Source organism: Ascaphus truei, chromosome 21, assembly GCF_040206685.1.
Source record: "Ascaphus truei isolate aAscTru1 chromosome 21, aAscTru1.hap1, whole genome shotgun sequence".
In the NCBI taxonomy this organism is placed as follows: domain Eukaryota; kingdom Metazoa; phylum Chordata; class Amphibia; order Anura; family Ascaphidae; genus Ascaphus; species Ascaphus truei.
In genome coordinates this window covers 5,981,015-5,993,433 of record NC_134503.1, presented here as the reverse complement: position 1 = coordinate 5,993,433, position 12,419 = coordinate 5,981,015, and the positions used below count along the sequence as shown (strand labels likewise).

The window sequence follows — 12,419 nt, the reverse complement described above, 5'->3', positions numbered from 1 at the left end:
CTCTTCCAATTCTAGGCATGGAAGGAAACACAGAGCTGTATTTGCAGATAAAATCAGCCCAAGCTTACCACTTAATTCTGCCCTCCTTCCCAGCCTCTTCATCTTCCTCATCCTCGCTGAACTTCAGTTTCTCAGAATAATCTACTTCATCGTGCAGGCCTGCAGGCAAAAAGGAGACTGTGGCTAAGAAAGGTGCGTGTGGCAACGTGGCAGTGTGTGGCTGGCGTGTATTTTTACATATTTACACACAGGCACCCATACAGGGAGAGAGCGAGAGGTGTATGTGTTTATTTTTTAATCAGACTCGCAATGCATGAACAGAGTTCCGTCAATTATGGTGTTTAAACAGAATTTGGCACTAAATGAGCTAATAATGCTGAATTACTGAATCACGGTTTCTGTCAATCTAAGGCCGCTCTTATAGTGCTGGTGACGGCGACGTCGCAAGTTTTAATTTGATTTTTAGCGACAAGGCCAGTTACCTCACTAAAAGGGGCGGGCCGCCCAATTTGATTGGTTTAGAGACAGTCACATGTAGTCACATTTACCAGGCTTCAAAATTTTGGGTCGTGCCGTCGCTCTGTCGCCCTTACTATAAGCGCTTGCGACGGAGTCAATTGATTTGTTTTGGAGCAACGTCGCCAGGCACTATAAGTGCAACCTAAGGCAAAAGGAACTTGGAAAGGGTCATTTACAATGGTGCATCTTTTTGCAGTCACAAATGATACAAACTTTGCATATAAGCAGTCACGTTATTCCACATCAGGATTAAGAATCCCGAATGTTTTTGCTGCTAGAAAACCCTAAAACAGAAGGGCTCGGCTGGGCGTACACGTAGGTTCTCGGCCATGGAAATCGGGGACCAGAAAAATCTCTTGAAGGCAACGAATTCGCAGTCCGCCCTCCAACAATTCAGCGCAACGTACCGGCCCAGCCATCCCTTGCATCGGTATCAAGGTCGTCCAGTTCCTTCAGGTCCTCGGCATTGATGATGGTGGCCCGCGGGGCGCTTTCCCCTTGCTGGCGGGCAGGGCGTACTTGACGATTTGGCCCTCCAGGAAACCTGTTCTCTTTCCTACGGAACGGCAATCAAAGCGGAGAAGAACTTGGGTCAATAGGTTGCAGCATTGGACATACCAATTAAACGCAGCTCCCTTAGGATGCACTAATAGAGTCGGCGCCGTCGCATGCGCTTATAGTAGAAGCGACGCAACGGCTGGGCCGCGATTGCTGGAAGTCAAGTTGATTTATCCAGCGACCGCAGCGTGACGTAACCGTCGCCTCCACTATAAGCACCTTACATTCGCGTGGTCATTCGGAGCAATCAAAATGTGCCCCATGGAAAGACCCAGATCAAAGGCCCCAAAGAAGCACATTGATAGCCCTTCAATCCATTGGCTACGAGAGAACACTGCAAAGTGTTGCAGCCGATCTGTTACAGAAGGGATTGAAGGCCAAGTCTCACGTGCCAAGATGTAGGGTGCAAAGCCAGCACAACTGCAAATACTTCCCTGTGGCCTTACCCTTCATGATCATTCATCTGGTATTGTCTAAAAGGGACCCGAGGTTCAAGTCGGGACTGGGAAGGCGCGAGGACGGGGAAGGTAGCTCGATCCAACGTCCCAGTTGGTTCTGATGGGTGCTGGGAGCACATCTGAAAACAAAGAAAAGCACACGAATACTAGTTGCGTCCTCCCGTGCCCCAAAGCAGGGGTGGCCAACTCCAGTTCTGAAGGGCCACCAAGAGGTCAGTTTTTAAGGGATATCCCTGCTTCAGCACAGGTGGCTCAGTCAGACTGTCTTGAGAACTGCAGTTGGCGACCACTGCCCCCAAAACAATGCCTACCCACAGTGGGTAGGGCCAAAATTACTGACTGAATAAACATTACGCACGAAAGCTGGTAACATGTCATGGTAAGTCGGCGGGTGGTACGCGTTTCCCATGAACGGAGAAGCCCCTTTACGATTAGGCTGAGCCGGGCGCAGCGACAGCTCCTTTGGATCGTTGGTGAGCGCCAAGGAGGGGGCTCCATCTCCTGGCATCGCGGTTTTGACGCCCGGCTCGGTAGGAGAAGCGGTCGGAGATATGCCGGAGGTGACGCTTCTCCCACCGCCCTCCCTCCAACTGGTGACGTCTGAAATAAGGATGGGGAAGGGGGGGGGGGGGAGAGACAAAGTGTTACATCGGGGAAAGGAGTTCTTCGCCATCTCTAGTGCAACAAGACAACACGGAGGAACAACGTTTAAACTAACAAACCGCAGTGACATGCAGGTGACATTCACTGCCACAGGGTAGCAAGAACTCTGCTCCGAGCAGATCTTATAAAGGAGCAGGTTGCGGGCTAAGAGGTAAAGTTTGTGCAATGGATCTCAACAAAAGGTGCAACTCTAAGAGTGCCTCGAAGTAACCTGAGGGGCTGCACAAGAGAATATTGTGCAATTTTAGTGCACTGTAAATTTTGCAATCGATTGTAAATACTAGAAAACAGACGTTCACAAACACGGCCGTTGTGATGAAACTGCAGCATTATATTAACTGTAAGGCTACGGCCCCACTGCCTGCGCGTCTGCCGGGCTGGCGGCGCGTGCAGCCGAGTCCCCCGGTCTGCAGTTACCTGCAGGGGAAAAGACAGGGGGGGGCGTGACGGGGGAGCGGCCGTGACGTCACCCGGCAGGTTCGCCCTCATTGGCTGAACCGCCGGGAGTCCTGATCTCAATTCTCTTGAGAGCAGGAGAAACTGTCAGTGCGGCCCCCCCCTCGCAGCGGGCCTGGTCCCATTGTGGGGCGGCTCTTGTCCCTGCCGCGTCCGCCACAGCGGGCGCTGCAGTAGCCAGCGGGGACCTGGCCTAAGTGGTCATGCCACTGTAAATGTAATGGCTATTATGCATTTATTTTCAGGTACGAAACGGTTTTCGAACACCTTTAATTATCATTCTGATTAAACAGATGGGGCGTTTAGGCATTTGGATCATATAAAACAGTAGGAAATATATAATATACAGTGTTCGACAAACCTATACATTTGCTCGCCCCGGGCGAGTGGATTTAACCCCCGGGCGAGTAAATATTGGCCCAAGCAGCACACGTTTGGTACTAGGTGGCGAGAAGATTTTTTTGAGTGGCGAGTAGATTTTTTGGTGATTTGTTAACCACTGATAATTAATTAATTATATATATATATATATATATATATATATATATATATATATATATATATATATATATAGCCACTTCAAGTTCAGCAAAAGCTACACAATATTAAATGAAATAACCAAGTGCCCTGAAAAAATAATAAGTGTCTACTAGCCACGCCCCCTTCCATGCGGTTAGCAGCAGAACTGGCCACCACCTCCTAGGCAAGTCAGCAAAACTCTTGCTGTTAAATCAGGCTCCAGTACTTTGCATATGCAGTAATGAGGGTGGTTTCCATTACAGCTGGCTTGCACGTCTACCCAATCACAGCAATAGAACCAGGATAGCTGTAGGCATGCTGCCTTTTTCATAAACGCTTATGTAGTCATCAAGTGAAAGTCATAAGCGCATTTATGTAGTAGAATAGGGGGGGGTGGGAGAAGGTAGGGTGGGGGAGAGAGAAGGGGAGGACGGACAAAACGTTCAGAGCGGTTACCGGGAAGCAGGGCGAGGGGCTTACTCTGGGGGCGGAGGCTTGGTCCGGGCCCATACGACGGATCTAAGACGGTCTTTTCTTTGCCAGCCTTGTCTTGCTCGCCAGCTGCTCTCAGCGTTGGAAATTCCTCGGGAGAGAAGGACAACAGTCGGTTTGAGCCCCTTGAACCTGCACGATACAGAAAGGAAACAGAAAATGTACAACCGGGAGAAACACACATTTCTTTGTAGCGCTGTGGAATCACCAGAGCTTGTATTGTGTCTTGTTTATACTTATCTAAAACCAGCGATTCCCCACAGGGGGTACCCAAACCCCTAGAGAAGCTTGTGAGGTATCTCCAAGGTGTTTGGCAAAAGTATTATGTAATGGGGGATCCCAGGCAGTATAGGGGTTACTGAGCCCGTGGGGGACTGCACCTTAGCATGGGTGGAATAGCTGTCAAATACAGCAGGCGCTTCCAAAATCGCTCCCCACAATGCTTTGCATCCACAGCAGCAAGGCATTGTGGGACGTAACTTTGGAAGCTCCTGCAGCGAGTGAGAGTTATATCCCCCCATGCTGCCTGCACACACTGAGGGGCAGTTTGTTGTCTCATTAAGCATGTGTTCCTCCCACGAGCTCAGGACACTACACTGAGATCGGTCACACATTTTTGTTTTTAGAGATGGTCTGATGAGACGGAAATAAGATTAACTAAGGGTTTGTGGAACAAATATTTTCTAGGGGGGGCAGTATAAAAAGAGATTGGGAACCACTGATCTAAACAATCCTTTGCCATTTTAATCCATCCCTAGTACACGGTGTATGAAGATACTGAAAACATACTTTAATAGAAAAGGACAAGGTATTAAAATCCTTTGACTCAAGTTGCTGTTAAATCAACAGATGGTAGTAAAGATAAACCACTAAAACAGCACTCCTAACTTAAAGCAGCAATCGCGCCTTTTCATGTATTGGATTTGGTTGTACAATTGGAACCAGAGGGTAGGACAGAACTGATCGCGCCATAGCCAGCTTCTGGAATCCAGCGATCCCCGAGACAGGAACGTGTACTGACCGGTGCTTCCTCCTGGGGAAACAATATTGCCTCCAAATCTCAGGGGACCAAATTCCAAAAGGTTTGGCAGCCCTGGATAGCCACCAGGGGCGAGTATGGCCATTGTGTCCCCACTTTGCCCTCCGAAAGGTTCACACCTTGACAGAATACATACCACCTTCGTGTCCTGCTGGCTTTCCATTCAGCTGTGCCCATGACTTTGGTCCACCTGGCACTAAACTTATATTCTGCAAGAGATTGAGAAGATGAGCAGGTGAATTTCTATAGAGACGCTGTACTTTGTGAGGCGTTTCCAGAGGCTCCCGCAGGAGAAGCCGGCGCAGCGTGCCCAGTGTGTGCACGCGTGAATGTGTATAAGGGGTTCCTGAAAAATGGCAATACTTAGGAGCCAGTAAGAATTTTTAGGAGCCAGTGTTTTGTTAAGCGCGCGGTGGGGAGCCTGCTGGCTACCCCGACACACACACACACACACACACACACACACACACACACACACACACACACACACACACACACACACACACACACACACACACACACACACACACACACACACACACACACACACACACACACACACACACACACCAAGTGTAATTACATTTATTTTTAATAACCTATACCTCTGTATATAAAAGGAGCTACACAGTTTTAAAAGAGCAATCCAAACTGTTTTATTTATTATTATTTTTACATAGGATCGCCGGAGCTGAACTGTGTTCATTTCAGCTCCAGGGACACCCCGCTTCCAGATCTTTAACGCCGAACGGGGTGCCGGTATCTCCTGCAAATGGAAAGCACCCGCGCTGGGTGATGTCACGGCCTCCTATTGGCAGCCAGTGCTTTGAAATGCGGCCATTACGTGAACCTCTGCTGGCGAGGCTGGAGGCGTTACCGGCACCCCCTAGGAGATGAGCATCTCTGGAAGAAGAGGGTCCCCAGAGCGGAATTGAATGGTGGTCAGCTCCGGAGACCCCCTGTTTCACATCGCATGAAAAAAAATAAAGGAAAACAGATGTCCAGCTTGGATTTCCGCTTTAAGTAGAGCGTGTGCGGTTAGGGCTGCTCTGCATATATACAGTAGGCCAGGGCTGGTCAACTCCAGTCCTCGAAGGGCCACCAACAGGCCAGGTTTTGAGGATATCCCTGCTTCAGCACAGGTGGCTCAGTCAAAGACTGACACTGATTCAGCCTGAATCAGTGTCAGTCTTTGACTGAGCCACCTGTGCTGAAGCAGGGATATCCTCAAAACCTGGCCTGTTGGTGGCCCTTGAGGACTGGAATTGATCAGCCCTGCAGTAGGTGCTCCCAGCCAGAGCATCTGGTCCTGACACACCAGACACACACACACACACACACACACACACACACACACACACACACACACACGACACACCAGACACACACGACACACACGACACACACGACACACACGACACACACGACACACACGACACACACGACACACACGACACACACGACACACACGACACACACGACACACACGACACACACGACACACCAGACACACCAGACACACCAGACACACCAGACACACCAGACACACCAGACACACCAGACACACCAGACACACCAGACACACCAGACACACCAGACACACCAGACACACCAGACACACCAGACACACACACACACACCAGACACACACACACACACCAGACACACACACACACACCAGACACACACACACACACACCAGACACACACACACACACCAGACACACACACACACACCAGACACACACACACACACCAGACACACACACACACACCAGACACACACACACACACCAGACACACACACACACACCAGACACACACACACACACCAGACACACACACACACACCAGACACACACACACACACCAGACACACACACACACACCAGACACACACACACACACCAGACACACACACACACACCAGACACACACACACACCAGACACACACACACACCAGACACACACACACACCAGACACACACACACACCAGACACACACACACACCAGACACACACACACACCAGACACACACACACACCAGACACACACACACACACACCAGACACACACACACACACCAGACACACACACACACACCAGACACACACACACACACCAGACACACACACACCAGACACACACACACCAGACACACACCAGACACACACCAGACACACACCAGACACACACCAGACACACGGTATCCACTCAATGCACCAGACACATGGTATGCACAGTATTCACACACTGTACCAGAGACACAGTATTCACTCACTGCACCACACACAGTATGCACGGTATCCACTCACTGCACCACACACACAGTATGCACGGTATCCACTCACTGCACCACACACACAGTATGCACGGTATCCACTCACTGCACCACACACACAGTATGCACGGTATCCACTCACTGCACCACACACAGTATGCACGGTATCCACTCACTGCACCACACACACAGTATGCACGGTATCCACTCACTGCACCACACACAGTATGCACGGTATCCACTCACTGCAGCACACACAGTATGCACGGTATCAACTCACTGCACCAGACACACGGTATGCACAGTATTCACACACTGTACCAGAGACACAGTATCAACTCACTGCACCACACACAGTATGCACGGTATCAACTCACTGCACCAGACACACGGTATCCACTCACTGCACCAGACACACGGTATCCACTCACTGCACCAGACACACGGTATCCACTCACTGCAGCACACACAGTATCCACTCACTGCAGCACACACAGTATGCAAGGTATCCACTCACTGCAGCACACACACAGTATGCACGATATCCACTCACTGCACCACACACAGTATGCACGGTATCCACTCACTGCACCACACACCGTGTGCCCTCCTGTCTGCAGCTCACCTCTTGATTGATCACTGGGGTCGGCTTCTGTAAATTGGAGACAGACTTCTGCAAACCCTGCGGCGGCTGCGACTCCTGCTGCGGAGGAACGGTCGCACTGGAACTGCGAGACACGGGAATTAGCAGGGACGCCAGCACCAAAGAGGGGGGCCCCCGACTGGTGTCTATGTAAATCACTTAACTATGGGGCTTGCAAAATGGAGGTTACTGCATGGGAATAATTGGGGCGAGGTTATCCCTCAAAAAAGGAGAGAGGGATGTGAAAGAACCCAATAAGGGTCCTATTTACCCAATATCCACCTTATACTATGCATGGGTATATCTCTGGGGGGCGTCTTGCCATCTGAATTGTTCCCATTTTTCGATTATTTGTAGTTTTGCGTTGGCATGTTATTTGGCCCTTTCAATTGCCTCTCTCTTTGGAGGGATAACCTCTCCCCGATTAGCGTTATAATCGCCCATGTGCACCCAACTACAACGTTGGTTGAACGGGTGGACCCTCCAATTCTACCATTTTCTTCACGGGAGCCTCAACACGTTGCCATTCACATAATCCTGCAACGCACATTGCGTTTTGGGTTTCTCGTGTGTAAATATCAGAGATGAAAGGCATTAATACATAAATTGGTGGCAACAAGGTTACAGACTCTGCCTTTAAACATGTAATATTCTCATTAAGATTGTATGTGTCTATAAACTCTACATCAGGGGTGTTCAACTCCACTCCTCAAGATCTCACCCAACAGGTCAGGTTAAGGACATCCCAGCTTCAGCACTGGTGGCTCAATCAGTAACATCTTCGACTGAGCCACCTGTGCTGAAGCTGGGATATCCTAAAAACGAGACCTGTTGAGGGGGAGGGGGGGGGGGGGGGGGGGAGTGTCTTGAGGACTGGAGTTTAGAACCCATCTCTACATTAAAAAAAAAACTGCTCGGTTGTATGACGAACGTTTTAAAAAAGCCTCGAACTGATTGGCATTCCATGCCCCAATGCTGCCCTATTATCGATGCTCTCTGCAGTGTGTGCCCAAAGGCAGCCACAGGGCTTAAATGGAAAAGCCAGGCCCCGGCCAGGCACCAATGCCGAACGTCAAATGGCTAAAACCTTCTTTAAAAAGGGATGCACCAAAAAGGGCAGTGTCGCCCACTGGCCTCACCTCTTGTGGTCTGGCTGCTCTTGTTTGTTTGCCCATCCCGTACCGTCCTTGGGCACTATGATGATGTTGGGGTCGTTTCCTTTGTTCTCGGATTTCAAGCTTGGCAAGTTAGCGGGAGGTGGCATACGCCGGGCAGCTGCAACTTTCCCAAGACTCTGTAAGCCATGTCTAGGTATAACTACAGTGGGGGGCACGGGTACAACAGCGGGATTAATGCACGCACTCGTCACTTAACAGCAGCAATCTGGGCGTTTAACCCTTTCTCTGACAGAGACGCCTGCGCTCCACTGACGGGCACCTCCTGCAGGGGAGGCTGCGGGCACCTCCTGCAGGGGAGGCTGCGGGCACCTCCTGCAGGGGAGGCTGCGGGCACCTCCTGCAGGGGAGGCTGCGGGCACCTCCTGCAGGGGAGGCTGCGGGCACCTCCTGCAGGGGAGGCTGCGGGCACCTCCTGCAGGGGAGACTTCAAAGTACAAGTGCCACCTACTCTGCCATATCTAGTTAGCTGGCAGAGTAGGTAGGTCCATGGGTGATCTATGAGCCACAGTACCTTTGGGTCATTGGTTAGGGTAGGCATTTAGTAAGTAAAAAAAGTAATGGGCCGTTTTGCAGTGAAATACTGCAATACAGGTTATGTTTTTGATTACAGGATTGAAGCAGGGGGTCTCCAAACTATTAACTTCAACTCCGGGGACCCCCTGCTTCAAGACTTCTGTAGGTGCTACAGGTATCACGGTGGAGTTTAAAATGTCCTGGTCACGCGGCCCAACTGGAAGCCGCAATGGATTCCTATTGGCCTGCGCGATGCGGGACATTTGCTTGCAGCCGTTTCGCCGCGGACTGACACTCCATCGCAGCCAATTCGCTGCTGGACTCCCCGCTGCTTCAAAAGGTAAGTTTTATTATTGGCCAGGGTGTTAATTTAAGGGTTTTAGCGATTATGGTTCTCTCTGGAAGCAGGGGGTCTCCGGAGCTGCAATTAAAACACAGTTCCTCCTCGGAGACCCCCTGCTTCAATCCTGTAATTTAAAAAACCCACAATAAATGAAAGCTGTATTGCTGCTTCAGAGCAGCTGTCCTGGTGACACTTCTATTTTCCCGATACTCTTATCTCCGGAGGGGGGGGTGCCGGTACCAGCCCAGATGAGGCTCCTTAGAGATAACAGCATGGCGGTTTAAATGTTCTGCGGGTCAATAGCAAGCTGTGACATCATCCCTCGCGGCTTCCTATTGACCCACGTGACGAGGGACCTTTAAACTGCGCGGAGGTACCGGCACTCCCAGGGTAAGGCAGGGGGTCTCTGGGGTACAAATTAACCCGGTTCAGCTCCAGAGACCCCCTGCTTCAAACACATACACACAAAAACAACAAAAGTGTTGGCTGGAGTGCTTTAAACACTGGTCACACAGTTACACACACAGGCGGGATATTACTGTAAACAGTAACCTGCCACAGATTGTTTTGTTTATAGATACTCATCCTCTATTATAAAAAATGTCAAAATGCATGTAACCATAGAAAAATGAGTCCATGAATTGGCAAGTGTGTGTATGTGTGCGCGTGTGTGTATGTGTGCGCGTATGTGTGCGCGTATGTGCGCGTGTGTGTATGTGTGCGCGCGTGTATGTGTGTATATTTTATTTATTTTTTACATCACTTCCTTCAAATCAGCAAATGGATACATACAATACGAATGAGATATATATAGATATAGAATACTAGCTGAGAGACCCGGCGTTGCCCGGGATGTAAATGCGTAATAGGTAGTATTATTTATAAATCGTGGAACAATAGGTGAGTATTTGTTGCAAAGGTTGGATAATAATGTTGCAAAGAAAGATGGAATAAAATGTAATACGATGTTGTTGAAAAATGGTTTATTGTAAAGACACCACAGTACAATGTATATTTTGGTGACATAACAGATGTAAAAATGTGATGAATGTGTCCTGCTAGGGTGTGAGGCGGCGGGTGGCGCGTGGGTTGTGAGTGCTGTCTGTGAGTGGGGGTCCTGCTAGGGTGTGAGGCGGCGGGTGGCGCGTGGATTGTGAGTGCTGTCTGAGTGGGGGTCCTGCTAGGGTGTGAGGCGGCGGGTGGCGCGTGGGTTGTGAGTGCTGTCTGTGAGTGGGGGTCCTGCTAGGGTGTGAGGCGGCGGGTGGCGCGTGGGTTGTGATTGATGTTTGTGAGTGGGGGTCCTGCTAGGCTGTGAGGCGGCGGGTGGGTTGTGAGTGCTGTCTATGAGTGGGGGTCCTGCTAGGGTGTGAGGCGACGGGTGGCGCGTGGGTTGTGAGTGCTGTCTGTGAGTGGGGGTCCTGCTAGGGTGTGAGGCGGCGGGTGGCGCGTGCTGTCTGTGAGTGGGGGTCCTGCTAGGGTGTGAGGCGGCGGGTCAGTGATGTCGGTGCGTATGGGCGGGAGGCAGCAGGTGTGTGGCGGGTGTGTGAGTGGCTCAGGTGTGTTGAGTGCGTGCGGCAGCGGGGGGGGGGAGGTTGGAAGGCGGGGGGAGGCGGGAAGGCAGGGGGGGGCGGGAAGGTGGGGAAAGGGGTGTAGTGGAGGGGGAGGTGTGGAGGGGGGGAGTGGGTGGAGTGGAGGAAGGGGGGAGTGGAGGGGGAGAGGCGGGAAGGGCGGGGGGGGAGGCGGGGAAGTGGAAAGGGGTGTAGTGGAGGGGGGGGAGTGTGTGGGGGGTGGCAGTGGGGGGAGTGGAGGGTGGAAGGGGGGTGTGGAGGGTGGAGAGGGGGAGTGGAGGAGGGGAGAGGATGGGGGGAGAGGATGGGGGGAGAGGGGGAGGGAGTGGAGGGGGAGAGGAGGAGTGGAAGGAGTGAAGTGGAGGGAGGGGGGAATGGAGGGGTGAAGGGAGTGGTGGGAGGGAGTGGAGAGGGGGAGGGAGTGGAGAGGGGGGGGAAGAGTGGAGGTGGAGATGGGGGGGGGGCTGGAGGTGGAGGGGAGGTGGGGGAGGGAGTGGAGGGGGGAGAGGGGGGCTGGAGGTGGAGGGGAGGTGGGGGAGGGAGTGGAGGGGGGGGAGGCAGTGGAGGGAGTGGAGGGGGGGGAGGCAGTGGAGGGAGTGGAGGGGGGGGAGGCAGTGGAGGGAGTGAGGGAGTGGCGGGGGGAGGGAGTGGCGGGGGGGGGTGGAGATGGGGGGGGGGTGGAGATGGGGGGGGGGCTGGAGGTGGAGGGGAGGTGGGGGAGGGAGTGGAGGGAGGTAGTGGAGGGGGGGGGAGTGGAAGGGGAGGAGGGGGGGAGCAGGGGGCATATGTATTGTCATAATTTATGTATCCGCTTGCCCCCCCCCCCGTCCGTCCAGGCGTCCGTTCCCCCGCTGGCTTGGCGGCTGGCCGCCCCCCCTGCTTGTTCTCCGATGGCTCGGGCCTCTCCAAACCCCCCCCCCCCCCGTTCCCCGATGGCTCGGCCGCTTCCCCCCCCCCCCCGCCGGCCGCTTGGTCCCCCGATGGGTCGTCCGGCAAATGGAGGCGCGTGCAGGTGGCGGCAGGAAGCGCCATGTGTGGTCCTGGCCTGAGGCGCGAGGTAATGGTGCACTCCCCCGGCACGCCTGCTCCACCGCTTGTTCCTGGGCGGTTGAGGCAGGACGCGCAGGGGTGTTCAGAGGCAGGGGTTTAAGGTGTGAGGCAGGAGGGGTGTGAGGCGCAGGGTGTAA

The 12,419-nt window shown here is 52.4% G+C and overlaps 1 protein-coding gene across 9 annotated transcripts in view; it reads right to left on the bottom strand.

The window, feature by feature from the left end:
- The window catches only part of PRRC2B (proline rich coiled-coil 2B), a 60,993-nt gene that overhangs the window by 27,601 nt on the left and 20,973 nt on the right, over positions 1-12,419 (bottom strand). For 7 of the 9 annotated variants that reach the window (XM_075578705.1, XM_075578707.1, XM_075578709.1 and 4 more), the window contains exons 3-10: positions 8,770-8,947; positions 7,613-7,715; positions 4,841-4,913; positions 3,630-3,797; positions 1,894-2,135; positions 1,524-1,654; positions 927-1,075; positions 69-159 (exon numbers count right to left, since the gene is read on the bottom strand). In XM_075578705.1, coding sequence (XP_075434820.1) covers positions 69-159; positions 927-1,075; positions 1,524-1,654; positions 1,894-2,135; positions 3,630-3,797; positions 4,841-4,913; positions 7,613-7,715; positions 8,770-8,947 — 1,135 coding nt within the window. The remainder of the gene's footprint in view (positions 1-68; positions 160-926; positions 1,076-1,523; positions 1,655-1,893; positions 2,136-3,629; positions 3,798-4,840; positions 4,914-7,612; positions 7,716-8,769; positions 8,948-12,419) is intronic. The other 2 variants (XM_075578713.1, XM_075578708.1) reach the window with 1 other exon arrangement.